Here is an 18,934-nt window from a genome sequence, read left to right as displayed (position 1 = left end):
CTCTCTGTGTGGGCGCTGCAGGGTTGCCCCCCACCAAGCTGGGCTCCTTCCTGGAGATGCGGGTGAACGACTACCTGAAGAGGCAGAGCCACCCGGAGGCAGGGGAGGTCGCCATCCGTGTGGTCCACGTCTCGGACAAAGTCGTGGAGGTCAAGCCCGGCATGAAGTCCAGGTATGGGAACGCACCCACACCGGGTCTGACAGGGAGAGGAACGCAGCACGGGGAGGGGGACGCAGCCATTGGAGTTCTTCATCCAATAAAGCGAGTTCCAAGTCCCAAGTCCGAGTCTTTTGGGGTTTAAGAAGTTTTTATTTTTATCTGTGGTAAGTAGGAAGTTTCTCAAATCAGTGCGCTGTAGCTAGTAATAATTCACTAGTAGCAACAGCAAACTCTATTATAATTATAATCTTGAGAAGAAAAGGGAAAAGCTTTGGATCATTGCAGCTGAGTTTTCTAAGCGAATGTGCCGTTAACACGTGGTCTCCTCCAGGTTTGTGGACAACGGGGAGATGTCGGAGTCGTTCCCCTACAGGACCAAAGCCCTGTTTGCCTTCGAGGACGTGGACGGGGCCGAGGTCTGCTTCTTCGGCATGCACGTCCAGGAGTACGGCTCGGACTGCCCCCCTCCCAACCAGAGGTGAGCCGTTAGTCATGCTGCCAGGGGCCCCATGGACCACTAGAAATAAGGCCTCTTCTTTTGTGTCAATTATTCCCAAATTTAGCTCCTTTTTGTTTAAAGAGCGATGTTGATGATGTAAAGGCAAACGGTACAATTCATTAAATTAAAAAAAGGTATATTACACCATCTTAGTAATTGACAAGGTGGAATTGAACTTCTACTACTGTAATTTTTAAAGGACTTTGTAGTTATCACGTTCAGATTTCGAAGAGGTGTTGGCAACGGGCGCACACCAAAGTGACAGCATAACTAGATTTGGAATAACTCCAAATCACATGGGGTCATTCGGTCCCCGAGTGACGTGCCACCACGAAGCGCTGGAACAAGCGGTGACTGTTGGATAGGAAAACCTTTTATAGACGGCTTGTCGTTGATGTGTTAAAGATGTGTCTGACAGTGTTATGCTTTGGTTTTTGTTTGTTAACGCGTGTTTGGGTTGTGTTCCTCTCAAGGCGGGTGTACATTTCCTATCTGGACAGTGTCCACTTCTTCCGACCCCGCGATCTCAGAACCGGTGTGTACCACGAGATTCTGATTGGCTACCTGGAGTATGTCAAGAAGCTAGGGTGAGTAGATCTCCTCTATCCTCTTTTAAAGGTCCCATGACATGAAAATCTCACTTTGTGAGGTTTTCTAACATAAATATGAGTTCCCCTAGCCTGCCTATGGTCCCCCAGTGGCTAAAACTTGCGTTTGGTGTAAAACGAGCACTAGCTGTTCTGCTCGCCTTTGAAAAAACGGAGGCTCAAGCGCGCTGATTTGGAATGTCTGTGCTCATGACGTCATGAGGAATCTCGGCTCCTCCCCTTACTCTGCCTGGCCCGCCCAGAGACGTTGGCCCGCCAATGAGACTCGACCGTGCGAGCGCCACATGTGTGTGTGTGAATACACACACTGTAACGCAAGTGTTTCTTGTCGGTTCTTTGACGTGTCTTGTATTTCCACAACGAGACTGTCGTGGGGGTTATCTGAGCCATGTTTGAGAAGGAATTGGGGGAAAGGAACTTAGGTTTGACTCGCTGAAGTACATGAACTGCGACATGCCGCCGGTTGCCGCGAGGCACCATCGCCCGGCAGCGGGCAGCTGGCAGCAGGCAGCGCGCGGTTCAGTCGACTTCAGGTTGATGTGAAAGTGGAAGAACCAGAGACGTCGCAGAACCCGACAAAGTCGTTTGTGATTCATAATATCGTCTGGAGGCGCACACAATATATTATATGATATAGATATCTATGTATTATATGATATTATTTAGATATAGAGCTCCAGGACTGTAACGCGTCTGTAAAGTGTTGTACACTTCCTTGTTATTTGGCGCATAACGCGTCGGACTCTCGTCTCTGGTATTTCTACAACGAGACTCGTATTGGGGGTTATCTCAGCCAAGGTTGAGAATGAATTGGGGGGAAAGAACTTTGGCTTCGACTCCCTCAAGTCAAGAACATGAACCACGACAAGGAGGAGAAAGGGATCTTTGCCGGGCAGCGCTTAGGCACCTCCGCCTCCGGCGGTGGTCCCTCAGCGGGGCTCAAGCGGGAGACATTCGCCGCCAACAATCCCTTTCTCCTCCATGTCGTGGTTCATGTTCTTGAGGGAGTCAAAGCCAAAGTTCCTTCCCCCCAATTCATTCTCAACTTTGGCTGAGATAACCCCCAATACGAGTCTCGTTGTAGAAATACCAGAGACGAGAGTCCGACGCGTTATGCGCCATCACACCAACAGCCGAACGGTTATCCAAATAACAAGGAAGTGTACAACACTTGCGTTACAGTCCTGGAGCTCTATATCTAAATAATATCATATAATACATAGATATCTATATCATATAACATATTGTGTGCGCCTCCAGACGATATTATGAATCACAAACGACTTTGACGGGTTCTGCGACGTCTCTGGTTCTTCCACTTTCACATCAACCTGAAGTCGACTGAACTGCGCGCTGCCTGCTGCCGGCTGCCCGCTGCCGGGCGATGGTGCCTCGCGGCATGTCGCAGTTCATGTAGCCTACTTCAGCGAGTCAAACCAAAGTTCCTTTCCCCCCAATTCCTTCTCAACCATGGCTCAGATAACCCCCACGACAGTCTCGTTGTGGAAATACAAGACACGTCAAAGAACCGACAAGAAACACTTGCGTTACAGTGTGTGTATTCACATTGATGTGGACGTTGAAGAACCAGGAACGTCGGAATATCGGCTCACACAGCTTTTGGCCGTGATAGTATGTATTATATGATATAGATATCTGTGTAGGCTATATGATAATATTTAGATATAGAGCTCCAGGACTCCCGTGTGTTCTAGAATATTTACAGAACACGGCTAAAGGCTGTGTGCGCCTCGCCATTGCGATACATCCACTGTAAACAGAGCGCATGGTACCGTCCCTGGCTGCAAGCTGCTCAGGGCCACACCCCCACCCTCCTCCTTGACACGCCCACCGAAACAGCGCATTTGGGGGAAGCTCAATGTGCGACTGGCTCGGAGTGGCTGTAACTCTGCACCACGGCTGAATTTCAGGAACGTCTTTGAATACTGTGTTAGTTGCCCACTAATACCTATATTAAAGAATACATAAAATAGCATGTCATGGGACCTTTAACAAGCTCATCTTTGAATCAGTATTGATTCGTATGACAGAGGCTGTCATACGAATATTATTAGTGAATCAATGTGCAACAGTTTCGTCAGGATATTTTTTAGCTTCTATGTAGTTTTGATATCGGTATCCAAACTGCATATCAGTTGCAAGGTATCAAGCATCATATTCGATCGTTGGTGTAAGAACGCGTTGTTCATTCACCAAATTCACAACGGACCTATAACGAATGCCGTAATCGGATCCGAAACCAGCGTGGGCCTCAAATGTCCGTCCCGTCTCCCACCACTTGCGCTCCTATGTTGTCGGCTGTTGCTGCCGCTCTTCCCCCCCCCCACCACACTGACCCCAACCTGCTGTCCCGTTCAGCTACACCACGGGTCACATCTGGGCCTGTCCGCCCAGCGAGGGGGACGACTACATCTTCCACTGCCACCCCATGGACCAGAAGATCCCCAAGCCAAAGCGTCTGCAGGAGTGGTACAAGAAGATGCTGGACAAGGCCGTGGCCGAAAGAATCGTCCACGACTACAAGGTACCACTATCTGTTCAGACACACCCAACCTGGGGTGGTGAAGGCGTACTTGAGACCCGCCCGGATGAATGCTCAAGTTCACCTGTGTGGTCCAGTTTAAACCACGTCCGTTATACGGCACCAGGTACAGAAGCCATTGGCTTCAGTGGTGGACATTCAAAGCGGCTTTTTATACCTACAGTGGATGTACTCCTCACTGCACCACATCATTTTTAGATCATCACTTTAGTTCAACATTATTCCCATTTTCCCCCATGCGTCTAAAAAGCTAAACCTCTCTCACTCACTCCCTTATTCATTCATCACCACATCTGTCCCAGCCTGTCCTTAATGCTCCTCCCCTCGGTCCTCCTCCCTCTCCTCTAGGATGTCTTCAAACAGGCCCAGGACGACCGGCTGACCAGCGCCAAGGAGCTGCCCTACTTTGAGGGGGACTTCTGGCCCAACGTGCTGGAGGAGAGCATCAAGGAGCTGGAGCAGGAGGAGGAGGAGCGCAAGAGGGAGGAGAACAGCACCTGCAACGAGAGCATAGACGTGAGGATCAGACCTGCTGCCCTTTTAAGGCCAGGAGCCGGTGGGGTCCGAACAATCAGAATCCAATTCCTTGTATTCCTACTTAGAAGTAATGGCATTAATGTTCTGAAATGCATAGGACTGTAGTCAAATGGATCTGAAACCCCCTGATTTTACATGGAAATGGATTCAATTTTAGAGATTAGATTAGAGTATTGTGGTGTACAGACAATATTGATAAAATGGAACGCATTGTGTTGAAGTCCACAGTCCACCGGAGCATTAAGGAGATGTATCTAAAGTGACTCACTGGGTCCCTTCGGCTAAAACAATACTAGCTCTACCCATAGCTTGACCGTCCCTCGTCTTCTCTCTTCCCCCCCCCCTCCAGGCCGCTAAAGGAGACAGTAAAAACGCTAAGAAAAAGAACAACAAGAAGACAAGTAAAAACAAGAGCAGCCTGAGCCGGACCAATAAGAAGAAGCCGGGCATGCCCAACGTCTCCAACGACCTATCCCAGAAGCTCTACGCCACCATGGAGAAACACAAAGAGGTACGGGGAGAGCGCTCAGGCCTCGTGGAGCACTGCTCTGCTCATTAAACATAATGATGTCAAATACAAATAGGAATACCTCTTTTGTTGGGCAGGATAGTCTAGTAGTTAGTGTTGGCTTCTCAGCCAAGAGGTTCTGGGTTCGAACCCAAATGTTCTTGAGCAAGAACTCCCCCGTCACCCTTTGGTTTGCCCTCCTTTGCCCCCCCCCCCCCAGGTGTTCTTTGTGATAAGGCTCATCGCGGCGCCCATGGCCAACACCCTACCGCCCATCACGGACCCCGACGGGCTGATGGCGTGCGACCTGATGGACGGCCGCGACGCCTTCCTCACACTGGCCCGCGACAAGCACCTGGAGTTCAGCTCGCTGCGCCGCTCGCTCTGGAGCTCCATGTGCATGCTGGTGGAGCTGCACAACCAGAGCCAGGACCGCTTCGTGTACACCTGCAACGAGTGCAAGCACCACGTGGAGACGCGCTACCACTGCACCGTGTGCGAGGTGAGACGCCGCCGGGTCCCCCCCACGCCGGGACGTCCTCCCGCCGGGTCCCCCCGCTCCGCCTTTTGGGGGGTTGCCGAGGAGTGATGATGTTTTCAGGGTTCACTTTTTTTTTTTCTATGCTAAATATCCCTTGATTTCTTTGTCCCATTAATTGTTCTCATTTTAATGCTCTTATCAACATGGAGAAGTGCATCGGCTTGCCTTGTGCAAATGTTATTTTATGGATAACAACATTGGCATACACTGATCAAAACAGGACGATACAAAAAAAATGCCTATAGTGCAATTAAACAATGAACATACAAACATAATGCCTTGAACATAGCAGTCAGGCTACTGCTTCTTTGTTTTGATCCAAAGAAAAAAAGAAAAATAGTAAATTGCGTTAATCGCGCGATAAAAAAATGAACGCCTTTAAAATTGGTTAGCGTTGACGCTGTTAATAACGCGTTTAACTGACAGCACTAGTTTTAATTGATTACACATTACGAACCATAAACAATAGTGGAGGGAGATTAGAAACAAGTGTCAGCTCTTTAATGCACTGTAGGGGAGTCACTTTATAATGCACTGTAGGGGAGCTTTCCATCGTGTGGTGAGGGTAACATAGAAGCCGATCCGTGGCTGAGTATTCAGTGTGCTGTGCAGACCACTGGGCTCTGATTGCCTGGGTACATCCCTGACCGACCCCACTCTCTCTCTCTCTCTCTCACCCCCCAGGACTACGACCTGTGCATCGCCTGCTACGCCACGACGACCCACAAGCACAAGATGGAGAAGCTGGGCCTGGGCCTGGACGACGAGAGCAGCAACGCGGCCGCCGCCGCCACCCAGAACCCCGGGGACTCGCGGCGCCTGAGCATCCAGCGCTGCATCCAGTCGCTGGTGCACGCCTGCCAGTGCCGCAACGCCAACTGCTCGCTGCCGTCCTGCCAGAAGATGAAGCGCGTGGTGCAGCACACCAAGGCCTGCAAGAAGAAGACCAACAGCGGCTGCCCCATCTGCAAGCAGCTGATCGCCCTGTGCTGCTTCCACGCCAAGCACTGCCAGGAGAACAAGTGTCCCGTCCCCTTCTGCCTGAACATCAAGCACAAGCTGCGGCAGCAGCAGCTGCAGCACCGGCTGCAGCAGGCCCAGATGCTGCGGCGCAGGATGGCCAGCATGCAGAGGGTGGGCCAGGCCCCCATGGGAGTAACCCCCGGGGGCCTGCCCTCCCCGGGGCCCAACAACAACGGTGCCACGGGCCCCAGCACCCCGACGTCTGTGGGGCCGCAGCCACCCACGCCGCAGACCCCTACCCAGGGCAATATGCCCCAGCAGCAGGGCATGGGCGGCATGGGCAGCCCCGGACCCCACCAACCGCAGCTCCAGCAGCTGCAGCAGCAGCAGCAGCAGCAAGGCGGAGGCATGACGCCAGGACACCACATGCACCAGTTCTCCCCAATGGGTGGAGGAGGTGGAGGGGTGATGATGGGCTCCCCCCAGCCGCAGATGGTTCCCCAGATGCAGCAGCAGCAGCAGCAGCCCCCCAACGTCCAGCAGCTCCAGCAGCAGCAGCAGCACCCGGGGGGCCTGCCCCCGTACACGCCCAGACCCCCAGGAGCCTCGCCACTCCACCCGTCCCTGGGGAAGCCCGGCATGGGACCTGCCACGCCGCCGCAGCAACAAGCCGTCCCAGGACAGGGCCCGATGCCCGGGCAGGGCCCGCAGCAAGGGCCCCCCCCGGCGGCGGTTGAGACGGCCTTGAAGATCCAGAGGCTAGCGGAGACCCAGAGGCAGATGGCCCAGGCCCAGGCCCAGATCCTCCAGAGGCAGGGCCAGGTGGGCATGATGCCCCCCCACCCCCACCACCAGAACCCCCAGGCACAGATGGGCATGCAGCTCCAAGGAGGTGGGATGGTTGGGCTGCAGGGCATGCCCCCCCAGGCCCAGGGCGGGGCCAGCAGGACTATGTTAGACCCCCAGCAGCCTGGCCTGATGGCAGGCATGCAGCAGGGAGGGCCCCAGGGTCAGCTCCCGCCCCAGGTCCAGCAGCAGCTGCAGCAGGCCCAGCAGGCCGCCGGGGGCCCGCTGCCTCCCGCCAACCAGCAGTGGGGCGCCGGGGGTCCCGGCATGACCCCCCAGCAGAGGCCCGGCATGATGCCTCACATGACCCCTCAGCTCGCCCAGCAACAACAACAGCAACAACAACAGGGGCAGTTGCCACAGCAGCAGGCAGGAAACCGGGGCTTGATGCAGCTGATCGGGGGTCCGGGCGGGGCGGCGGGGGCGGCTGCAGCCATGGCGGGTGCGGCGGGGTCGGGGAACCTCCCCCAGGCGGCGCTGCAGGACCTGCTGCGGACGCTGCGCTCCCCCAGCTCCCCGCTGCAGCAGCAGCAGGTACTCAACATCCTGAGGGCCAACCCCGTGCTCATGGCCGCCTTCATCAAGCAGAGGGCCGCCCGCTACCAGGGCGGGGCCGGGAGGGGGGGCCCCCCTCCTCCGCAGGGCGGCCCCGGAGGAGTGAGGTTCGCCGGCCCGGCGGGGGGCCTACCCCCCGGTGCCGGAGGCGTAGGGGGCCCCGGGCCCGGCCAGATGGCCCCCATGCAGCAGCAGGGCGGCCAGCCGGGGATGACCATGGCCCAGGGTGGAGCCGGAGGGAACATGCCCACCATGGCTCAGCTCCAACAGCTGCAGCAGCAGCAGCAGCAGCAACAACAACAACAACAGCGACCGATGTTGCCTGGCAACCTTCAGCAGCAACAACAAATGGCTGCGTTGCAGCAGCAGCAGCAACAACAGCAGCAACAACAGCAGCAACAACAGCAGCAACAACAACAACAACAACAACAGGGTAGCATTCAACCAGGACAGCAAGGCAACATGTCCACCATGAATCCCAAGTATAGAGAGATGTTGAGGAGACACTTGCAACAACAGCAGCAACAGCAACAACAGCAACAACAGCAACAACAACAGATGGCCAACCACGGGCAGTTCCAGCAGCCTCAGGGGCTCCAGCAACAAGCCCGCATGCAGCCTGGGCAGGGTCAGCCGGGCATGGCCCCTGGCTCCCAGCCCCAGCCGGGCGGTGGCGGAGGCCCCCAACAGGGAGGGCCCCAGCAGGGCGGGCCAGGCCAGCAGGGCTATGCAGGCCATACCTCTATGTCCCCGCAGGTGGCTGCGGCGTTACAGCAGAGGCTCCAACAGCAGCAACAGCTGCAACAACAGCAGCAGCAGCAGCAGCAACATCAACAGCAGCAACAACAGCAACAGCAGCAGCAGCAGCAGCAGCAGAACTCACTGTCTGGGCTGCAGGGTCCAGATGGAGGGGCCGGCGGAGGTCCAGGGGGTCCCCAGTTGCAGCCCGGCCCAGGGCAGGGTCCCCCCCAGGGGGGCGGTGGGCCCCAGCAGGCCATGCTCCAACAGGTGTACAACCAGCGGCTCCTGCAACAGCAGCAGCAGCAGCAGCACCTGGGCGGGGGCTCCCCGGCGCCGCACAGCGGCCCCATGAGCCCCCAGCAGCAGATGGCCCAGTCGCCCCACCCCCACCTCCAGGCGGGCGGCTCGCTGGGCAGCCAGGTGCGGTCGCCGCAGCCCTCGCCGCGGCCCCAGTCGCAGCCGCCCCGCTCCAGCCCCTCGCCCCGCACGCAGCCCGGCGCCCAGCCCCAGCCCTCCCCCCACCGCATCTCGCCCCAGACCCAGACGGGCTCCCCGCACCACGGCCACCTGGGGCAGCACCACATGGCCCCGCCCCCGCCCCACCCCCCCACGGCGGAGCAGCAGTACAACGCCGACCAGAGCGCCATCCTCTCCCAGCTCAGCGGGATGGCCGCCATGCACGCCGCCCCGCCCCCGCAGCTGGACATGCTGGGCGGCAGTAACAATAACAACAATAATAACAATAACAACAACAATAGCAGCAACAGCAACCAGGAGCTGGGATCGAACATTAACCACAATAGCTTAGACATGATTTAGCCAAGGCTCCGGACAGACCCGCCCTCCCCTCTGCTGATGCTCTGACCCCGCCTCCCACCCCGCTCCCCCGCTCTCTCTCCCGTACCGGCGAGGAGGAACTGCGTGAAATGTCGGGACGATGTCTTTTGGGGGGGTTTTAAGCTTTTTATTTTTTATTTAAATATTTTTCTGATGTATAAATAAAAAGAAACTGAAAACTTCCTTCCTATGGGAGATGCAACATAAATCTTTAGAAGTCAATAAATGATTAAATTAAGAAGCGATGGTAAGTTATAGTTGTTAATATATATATATATATATTTTTGCCAATTGTGTACAAAAAATGGTGGAAGCTGTGGTATTTTGGGTTTGAGCTATTTCTTCCTTAGTCTAAGACACAATATTTTTGGGGACTGAGAATTTTTTTATGGATATTTTTAAGATTTTAAATGTGGCAAAAAAATACCTAAAAGCGAGTTGATACAATGTACATTTTTCTGGTTTTTCCTTTTGGTTTCGTTTCTCCTCCAGTAACTCAGTCATGATTGTATCTGTTTTGCAGAGAATTGTATTTTTTAATTTCCAACTTCTCCGTAATCCTTTTATTTTTTAAGCGCTCTGGTTTTTGTTTTCTTTTGGTTTTGGTTTGTAACACATATCTTCCCTTCCAGGATTCAGACGGTGTTTTTGCAGCGGCTGCTTCTATAATCACATTCTTTTGTTATTATTACAATCTGTTTTCATTAACGGCTTTGCGCGTCCAAACCGTTTTCCTCGTTTCAAGTTTTCCACAATGGCAGTTGTAAGGGGATTAGAGAGCTAAAGGAAACGTTGTTGTGGAGGGATGGGGGCGGGGTATGGACCCCCCCCAGGTGTCATGTCAGCCGGAAAGCAATGATGTGAGGTGGTCCTTGGAGCCAATTCCCCACCCCATATGCACCTTCCTCTCTCCTTTCTCCTTTTGAATGTGCACTGCCTCTTAATTACCCCTCCCTCTTGCCCCGCCCACTGGCCCACCCCCCTTTCCCTGAAACGATGGCCAGCTGAATTGGTGTTTTTTTATTTGCAAATTGGAGGCTTATGGAATGGTTTTATGTATGTGTGTATGTATATACATACTTTATATATATATATATATATACATATGTGTACATATATATACATATACTTTAATGAACAGAGGAAGATGGAAAAGAGTTGGGCTTCAGAGAAGGTCCATTTCGGCTGCGAAAATCCTTTCTGCGTTTCGATGGCGGCTTCTCTGAAGTCTCTAACAATCGTTCAAGTAGTGTTCTCCGCTCCTCCCCGTTTCCCCTCTTCTCGACCACCCCGCGAAAAATAAGGTTCTATTTAATGTTATTACTGTACAAAGAAAATGGATGGACTTAAATACTGTTTTTTCTTTTTGTATTAAAAATGAAAATCATACAAAAATTATGAGCTGTACAGACTTTTAGATCGAGCGAGCTGGGGAATTGTTCCCTGCTTGTTTTCTTTTTTTTTTTTTCATTCTCTGTATAATAACTTGAAGTACTCCTGAGCCACTGTACAGTATTGCGACTTTTCTTTTTTTAGAGGTACAGTATAGGGTGTAATCAGTCAATGAGAACCAACGCGCCTTTTCAACGTGTATTTTTGACAAACCTTTAGGGGATGGGAAGGGAAGTGGGTTCCTTGTAACAAGTTAAAAGTATCTTTCAAGACAAGACTCCCCAGACATGAAACACAACATGCACAAAATAAATATACAAAACCTGGGGGAGGGCTGGATCAGACTGGGCTGGAGCATTATCTAAATTTGGTCATTTAGCTTTTAATGGAGACAAGTGAAGACAATATATACAGGCTCAATATTTTTCTGAGGCCTAGCTTGCTGCGGGGTGGGGGGGGGGGGGGGGGGGTAACAGGTGGCAATATATCATGAGACTTATTTTATAAAACACAAGGAAACAAAGTACTCTTTGTCTTTTATATATAGATATATTATTTAATTTTATTTTTTTGGAAATAAAACTTGAATCTACAGGAATTATTAGATAACGCCGTGGTTTTGTTTTGTATTGAAGACGTTCTAAAGTGATGCAAAATGACACTGCGAGCTGTTTGCTCTAGGGGGCTGGGAGGGGATCTGGAGAATTATCATGCCACGCTTTTTGGTTATTTTTCTCTGAAGAAATGTTTAATGTACATGACCTATAGATGTAAACATACTGAATCACTGTACAAACTGATGGCAACTGAACAAATATATTGTTTTTATCATTTCTTCTTTGAAAAGAGACTGGAAGTAAAACTATTTAAATATTTGTTGTGTATTTAAATGGAACCTTTTTGACCACTCTTTTGTTTTTGTTTTTTCGAAGAAAAAAATGGTGCTTGCTGAGAAAAAAGCAAAATTAAATAACTGTTGCTCCATTTTTCAATAGTTTCCTTTTTTTTAAGTTATCCTGGTGGTCTGAATTTTTTTGCCAATAAATTAATTGTACAATAAAGTATGTTTGTACCATTGGGGAAAAATACCTTATTGTGGTGCTGTCCTTAATATGTATTACCAATTTTTTATCAGGTATATTCATCAAAATACTACTTTCGATCATTATTTTATTCGGGATGAAAACATGCGGAAGGGGTGGGCGTAATGTTAAACCAATATAATTATCACTGTTGCCCCTCCCTTATCAAATACGGGAACGACGACAAGCATGTTTTGAATTTGGCTTGATCAAATGAAATCCCATTGCGCCTGTGGTTTTGGACTTTTGTGACCTGATTGACTTGGACCAACTTTATACGTCGGTCCAAATCAAATATGTCATGGGGAAGTAATCATCTATTAAAAGCAATTCCACATTGTTTTTAAATTACCGTTTTATACCAAAAGGTGTGATATTGTTTTGCCCTTCCAAGGCTTATGTGTCAATCACCTCTGGGCTTACACTCCCATGTGTCGTGCCCCTCTAGGGTAGACTTTGTAATGGCTGATCAACATCACAACTCATGGTCAAATAGGTTAACTAAAATATACAGGCTGCCTTTTCGTCCTCATATTGTTGTTTTACCCATGGCAAGATTTCCACCAGCATCCTCTGGATAAACATTGAACATTAAGAGTAAACCTTAAATATGTTGTCTATTCTGAATGTTAATGATAATTTAATGATACTTTACCCCCCTCAACATTTACTTGAACTGAAAGCCTTGAGGATGTTTAGGATGCATCAGGGACCACAGTACCATAGCGTTATTAAACATGTGACATTTATTTTTCTTTTAGTATTACAATAAGAATAGCACACTCACTATTCACTTCATAGTCCAGAGCCAGTCATGTGCAGGTTGACTACATCACAGATAAAGTGCAACAAGGTTCTTTCGCTAGCATTGGATGAAAGCAGCACAAGCAACGGTATTAGGTCATATCAAATCAAGGTGCTTTTTGTTTTTTCGTTTGTTACTCTAATGGTAGCTTGGAGATTATTAAAACTATAAAAACTATTCCTCTCTTAGTTCTCGTTCACGTGACGACCAGGTGTCTATCTTCAGGACGGACATATTACATTCAGGTCAATGTAGAAAAATAATCACAAAAAAATACTTTGCTTTCATCCAATCTCTTTCATCCTTCTTGTAACAATCGGCACAGGGTCATGTGGTCAATACTGGGGGTACCTTTTGGCATGTGAAGTATGAATACATGCTATTATTCAGCAGACGCTTTTATAGTGCGACTTAATTTGTGAGTTTTTGCGAGTTAATTTGTTGATGTCATTGAAGGACAACATCTTTTTTTTTTAAACTTGGACCCTATTGTCACATCGTTTAGGGTCTAAGTTACTAATGCGGACCAAACATAGCAGGGGCAATATGGAAAGGATCCCCAACTATTTTCTGTACCTTTCATGTATCTTTCTACTGATCCAGTCTGTTTGTTACTGTGTCTTACCTTTCTTGCCAAGTCTCGCTCAAGGAGAAGTCTCTGAAGAGCTCTCCACTTGTTTCAGAAATAGTTTGCATTAGTTACAGAAAAATCGAGAAGTTATCCTTTAAAGGCGTAACGTGTAAGATTAGCTAGCAGTCAAACTGGTCCTCCACACAATGTGGGGCAGCATATTGCCAGAAAGTTGTGGTGGCCACTCCTATTGGAAGAAACAAGGAATTGCACCAATGCGCAGAATCAATAGTGCATTTTGGTGCTCTGTTATCTAAAAAAAAACAAGTAACTAAATACGATGATAATATGATAAGGTAAGAATACGCACTATGGGTAGCACTACTTCTTCATCCGCTCATGTTGGACTGAGGGCAGACTGGACACTACAGTAACTAGTGTCCTGAAAATAAGTTATTCTTCATCAGGTACAAAATGGTACTACCATAGGATACGGCCGGTACTAGCTGCCAACTTAAGTACATTTCTCTTACACAATAGATGTCTCTGACATAAGGTCAGAACTGCAAATTCTTTACATTCTGGTGATCATGTATTTAATTGTTGACTGTTTTAAAATGTTATTCTTAAACATTACACTTTTAAGGAACAGGTAGCTTATTTTGGGAGGATCTTCCTTGACCCCTACTGCAGTCAGTTTTGGGGTTTGCATCTAGATCTCTTTGTGTGTGTGTGCGTGTGTGTCTGTATGTTCAGTGTGTTGTGCGGGGGTGTAGCCCTAAATCTGCTCCACAGACATACAAAGGCCATGATGAAGAGGTGTGAAGACATTTCTTGTGGTTTCCTATTCATCGAGGGTTTGGCTCACCACCTTCTGAGCCATCGCCCTTGGAGCCAGATATATAAACAACCGGCCACCATGCCAATCGCAGAGCCCCAAGGGAAATTCCACCATGGTGCCCATCACAGAATCAGCTCCCATCATCACCACCACAGCAAGTCATCCCATCTTGGGCCAGATGGACAGGGAAGAGAAGGGAAGCTCTCAGGTTTAGTGCGATGGCCTATGTTTGTGTGAAACTTGGTCAAAGTCCTTTTGAAGCACACGATTGTATTGGAAAACACTGAACAGAAAAAAGTCCATCTGTGTGAAAGAGCTTCACGGGGTGCGTGTATGAATTCAGTGCAAGTGCCTAAGCCTCTCAAGGTATAGCTTGGCTTGCCTTTCCTCGCGGTGTTCTGGATTATATTCATAACACGAGACATCAAACACCGCCATCGTAGGGTTTTCAAAGTTGGCCTAGGGATACAGGGTAAACACGGACTATCGTATATCAGTACATTGATACGGCGGACTAGGGGGCAGGCATGCATTGCGACGGCTGCACCATCATCCAAAGGAATCTGAAACTCATACGAGAACACCACAGGTGATACGCGTCAACCACTCATAGATATTAGTGTAACTTGTGTGTGAGTACGCACGCGAGTGCACGGACGGATGCTACTCCCGGATTACTAGTTAGCGTCTACACAACTTACAATACGGTATCGGGTGAACAGAACGGCCAGAGGGTGAGAGACAGGAGGGGGCCACTACCCAGGAATCCTACAAGGGGGATCAGGAGCAAGAGGGAGAGAGAAATCGGAGAGCCGGAATGAACGGATAAAAGTGGTTTGCCTCTGCCAGCCCCACGCCCCCCCCCCACCCCCCACCCCTACCCATCCCAGCAACTCCTTCCGCGGAGGGGTTCAGAACTCCAGGCCCCAGGCCCTGAAGAAGCCCTTGGCCACCAGGGCCTCTCGGAACGTGACCGTCAGGGAGTTGATGGTGACGTCGGTGACGGTCACCTCCCCCGGGCCGCACGACACCTGACCCGGCGTCCAATCAGAAGACTTCTTGGACCCGCTGTTGACCTGCTTCTCTTTTGGGCCGATGGCTGAGCTCCAACCTCTGTCTTGTCCTGTTTGGATGGGGGGGGGGGGGGGGGGGGAAGAGAGAGAGAGAGAGAGAGAGAGAGAGAGAGAGAGAGAGAGAGAGAGAGAGAGAGAGAGAGAGAGAGAGAGAATGTGCCATCAGAGCGGCGGCCAGAGAAAAGGAGAAGAGAGAGACAAAGGTAGGGTTTGCAGTGAGCCAGTGATTGCATCAAGCCTTCCATGTGTTGGCTGTGATTGAGTTACTTTCGACTGACCTGGATATCTTATCTTGCTTTGAAATGCTTACTAATGGACAAATAGGAGGCCGCTGTCTGCAGGATTCAGCCTGAATATGAGCCTGGATCAAAATCATCTTATTTTGGAAAAAATGGTACAGCTACAAAGAGATAACTTTCTTTCTTTCTTTCTATCCATCCATCCATAAATGTACACATTTGATATAACAATTGGAAATTTAAAATGTTTAAAAGGGAACAAATTTTAACAAAATATTATTACAAACATTTTCTTTAAATAGAAATTAATACTTTATATTTGCATGCATGCCAAAACCTTCTGTAACTATTTTGGTTTGTAACATATATCTCTAAACGTCAAGTGCAAAGGCGTGCGAAAATATCATTATCATCATTGTACATGATGCCATGAACATGCATCTATCACTGCCCTACACACGTTTGACTACATGATCTAGAAAGTGAGCTATCTTTATCTTTCTATCAATGCTCATCCGCCAATTTCTCAATGAGCCACACTACTCGGATATCTGCTTGAAGATAAAAGCAAAGCAGGAAGTAGAACTGGCTAAAGAGGATCTGAGTGGATCTGAGTGGCATACTTACCCTTCAAAAGGTTTCCGTTCTTCTCGGCCATCGTCTTTCTGTGGATCTTATTTTTCTCCTCCTCTAACTCAATGTCTTCCTCTACTTGCCTTTCATCTTCCTCCTCCTCCTCATCTTCCTCCTCCACCTCATCTTCCTCCTCCTCCTCCTCTTCATCATCTCCATCCCCCCAGACCTCGCTGCTGGGGGTCAGAGAGCTTGACCTCTGTGACCTCTGCGGATCACTCGTCTGATGGGCCAGCCGCGGGCGAAGCATCCGTCTGCAGGGGTCGTTCTCCTGGTCCTCCGCCCCGGGATCCAGGGAGCCGGTCAGGGAGAGACGCAGGCGAGACTGAGGCTTCTCTGGGGCCTTGTGGGCGCTCCGGAGGTCCATTGTGTAGATGGTGTTCTGTCGGATGATGCAGTGGCGCGGAGACAGAGAGAGGAACAGTGAGTCCAATGAGTAATAACCATGAATCTGGTTGTGTTTGTCTCCTAAATGTTAGGAGGAGGCTTGTCATAGTTGAGTATTGACTAGGTCTCCTGTCTACGAGAAAACATATCAACAGGACATATGCAATGACACCCTTGGACAAATATAGGTATAATAATTGGATTGATGATGCATGATTATACGCATGGACATTAAACATGCATGAGGTTGAGTCAGTGATGGGTCTATTTACCTCGAGTAGCAGTCTCTTCACCTTTGACCCTTTCCTCTTGTGTCCCACAACTCGATCCCTCTGCTCTCTAAAATAAAACAATAAACTCCTGAAGACAACAACATAGGGTACTAATAGCCTAACCTAACATGTCATGTTGCTTAGTGTTGCCAAATGGCACCTGTTGTGTTCTTAATAGAGTTGAAAAAACACAGCAATAACTGTTTGTGATAACATTTTGTCTGAAAATACAAATGTGGGCTTTCCTCAGGAAATGACACCCTTGGACAGTTTTCTTCCATCGGTCCAACAGCACATGTTTCTGCTCACTTCTCTTGGAACGCCTGCAGTAGGCGTTGGTCCAGAATGTGCTGTTCTGGTTCCCATGTGGAGTACCTGCAGGTCAACCAATGAGAGCAAAGCATGAGACACACCTTATTTTTTTCAAGAATTCCTTCACTTGAATGGTTGAGATAGTCTATCATTTGATTCACTGGATGTTGTCCTTAATATTTTTATCAAGGAGCCTCGTGTGTGTGTGTGTGTGTGTGTGTGTGTGTGTGTGTGTGTGTGTGTGTGTGTGTGTGTGTGTGTGTGTGTGTGTGTGTGTGTGTGTGTGTGTGTGTGTGTGTGTGTGTGTGTGTGTGTGTGTGTGTGTGTGTGTGTGTGCGCGCGTCTTTATACTCACTTTGGAGGCCATCCTTTCCATTTCAGAAGATACTCCACATTGCCCTGTTAGAAATAAAGTGTGGAATGTAAATGAATATTAAGAACACACCACAATTATATTGTCCGATGTACTCATTCTGAATGTATGGTGCTGATGCCTGTATGTTAACTTCTTCTGTTTAGGTTTTTGTCTGTGTTCACAATTTCCATGATGTTCATTATTTAGTCTAACAGTAGGCTACCACAAGTGCTAGAATCCCCATTAAAATGAATCCTTAAATGTGTTTTGATTATTATCAATTACCAGCTCAAACACTCATTTCATTCAATTTCATCATCAAGCAAATGACATCTAGTGTTGTGGGTGACAGCGTCTACTTTAAAGTCAAAGGTGATATTTTTTCGCGTAAAGTGACGTCACTGTTTACGGCGCTTGCAGGATTTCACCTGACAGAGCGCGCGGGCTCACGTCGCTCACCCCGACACTCTCTCCCCGACACTCTCTCCCCGCCACGGGAATGTTCCAGAACATTCCAGAAACATGCATAACGGAAAGTGCGTTGTAGTTCTTATTCTCCTGTTCAGGAAATGAATCGTGATCTAGCGTACATATTCGCACAAGAGATTTGTGCGCGCTTCCAAACCGTTTTATGTACATCCTTGGGCTATTATTTTTGATAGTGTACCGTTATATTCTCCATGTGTGTCTTTCAATAATATAAAAATATCATTCCGCCATTGGCTGATAACTATCCAACTAACAATTCACCGTTTCTGGTTTTATTAGGTTATTTCACTGGCGAGTTTATGGGGGTAAATAAAAATAGAGGATTACAACTAATTGCCTAAGCATTAAAACAATATACAAGCGGCTTCTTAATACTTTATTTTTGTAGATAAATAAATAAGTAAATAACAGGTTATTTAAAGGGATACCCTCCGTTCCCCGCCCACTTCACTGTAGCCCACATTGAGGATGAGTAACCAGGTTGGTGCAGCTGGATAGCCCTTCATTCTCCTCTTCCTTACATCGCAATAGTGTTGCAATCATTTTCATCAAACGTTAGCAACGTCCCGTTTACAGCACTAAGATGATGGTTAAAATTAGGCCTTCAATATCAATATATATTTATATATTTAATAAAATACCTTCTTTACTCTTTTCTTGAGGATCGACTCCACAGCGAACACTTGCTCTCCAATCGCTGACAACTCCATCTCCCTGACGCGGCACACGCGGCTAAAAAGTGGCGCCTTTTTCCGTCACAAAGTATCCAAACTGTTTATGACCGTACACTCCACCGCGCACCACGCTTTACCAACGCGGCTCCTAGCCTCTACCTTCTGCCGACCACTCACTCCCCGCTTCGCTCAACGATCTCTGACCGTTTTCCTGACACTTCAAAGGCCCGAGGATTCCGCTCTACTTCCTCGTCCTGGATCTCTCCGCACGTCGTCCAGTGACTTTACAAATCTGCGACACATCTGCACACTGCTTCTCGGCGCGTCCACGTGCCATTACCAGACGCGCGCCCTTTAAGCGCGCTCCAGGTCGCTTTGGCAACGCAGCGACGATGATGGAGCTCAGCTGGCATTCGCCTGTCACATTATAGTATGATTTTGAGGAGCCGCA

General features: G+C 49.1%; 2 protein-coding genes across 5 annotated transcripts in view; one reads left to right on the top strand and one right to left on the bottom strand.

Annotated features, from left to right (window-relative positions):
* The window catches only part of ep300a (EP300 lysine acetyltransferase a), a 34,655-nt gene extending 22,817 nt beyond the window's left edge, over positions 1–11,838 (top strand). For all 4 annotated transcript variants that reach the window (XM_030339617.1, XM_030339615.1, XM_030339616.1 and 1 more), the window contains exons 24-31: positions 22–172; positions 492–638; positions 1,133–1,246; positions 3,647–3,812; positions 4,179–4,346; positions 4,717–4,878; positions 5,096–5,377; positions 6,101–11,838. In XM_030339617.1, coding sequence (XP_030195477.1) covers positions 22–172; positions 492–638; positions 1,133–1,246; positions 3,647–3,812; positions 4,179–4,346; positions 4,717–4,878; positions 5,096–5,377; positions 6,101–9,340 — 4,430 coding nt within the window. In that variant the 3' untranslated portion in view covers positions 9,341–11,838. The remainder of the gene's footprint in view (positions 1–21; positions 173–491; positions 639–1,132; positions 1,247–3,646; positions 3,813–4,178; positions 4,347–4,716; positions 4,879–5,095; positions 5,378–6,100) is intronic.
* A 722-nt stretch (positions 11,839–12,560) lies between these two features.
* On the bottom strand, positions 12,561–18,831 carry cbx7b (chromobox homolog 7b). Its single transcript, XM_030339618.1, has 6 exons — positions 18,451–18,831; positions 17,321–17,364; positions 16,963–17,028; positions 16,654–16,720; positions 15,989–16,376; positions 12,561–15,172 (listed from the first exon to the last, which is right to left on the bottom strand). The coding sequence occupies exons 1-6, from the start codon at positions 18,517–18,519 to the stop codon at positions 14,961–14,963; spliced, it is 846 nt and encodes a 281-aa protein (XP_030195478.1). The 5' UTR covers positions 18,520–18,831; the 3' UTR covers positions 12,561–14,960.
* Between the last annotated feature and the right edge of the window lie 103 nt (positions 18,832–18,934).

The sequence above is a fragment of the Gadus morhua genome, chromosome 18 (assembly GCF_902167405.1).
Source record: "Gadus morhua chromosome 18, gadMor3.0, whole genome shotgun sequence".
NCBI lineage: Eukaryota > Metazoa > Chordata > Actinopteri > Gadiformes > Gadidae > Gadus > Gadus morhua.
Note: the sequence above shows the minus strand (reverse complement) of the source record. Positions and strands in the feature narration are given on the sequence as shown.

Coding starts and splice junctions, on each gene's coding strand:
- cbx7b (XM_030339618.1), bottom strand. CDS start 18,519: ATGGAGTTGTCAGCGATTGGAGAGCAAGTGTTCGCTGTGGAGTCGATC. Junction 16,721..16,962: donor CTGCAGGCGTTCCAAGAGAA/GTGAGCAGAAAC, acceptor GTTTTATTTTAG/AGAGCAGAGGGATCGAGTTG. Junction 16,377..16,653: donor TGAAGAGACTGCTACTCGAG/GTAAATAGACCC, acceptor ATCATCCGACAG/AACACCATCTACACAATGGA.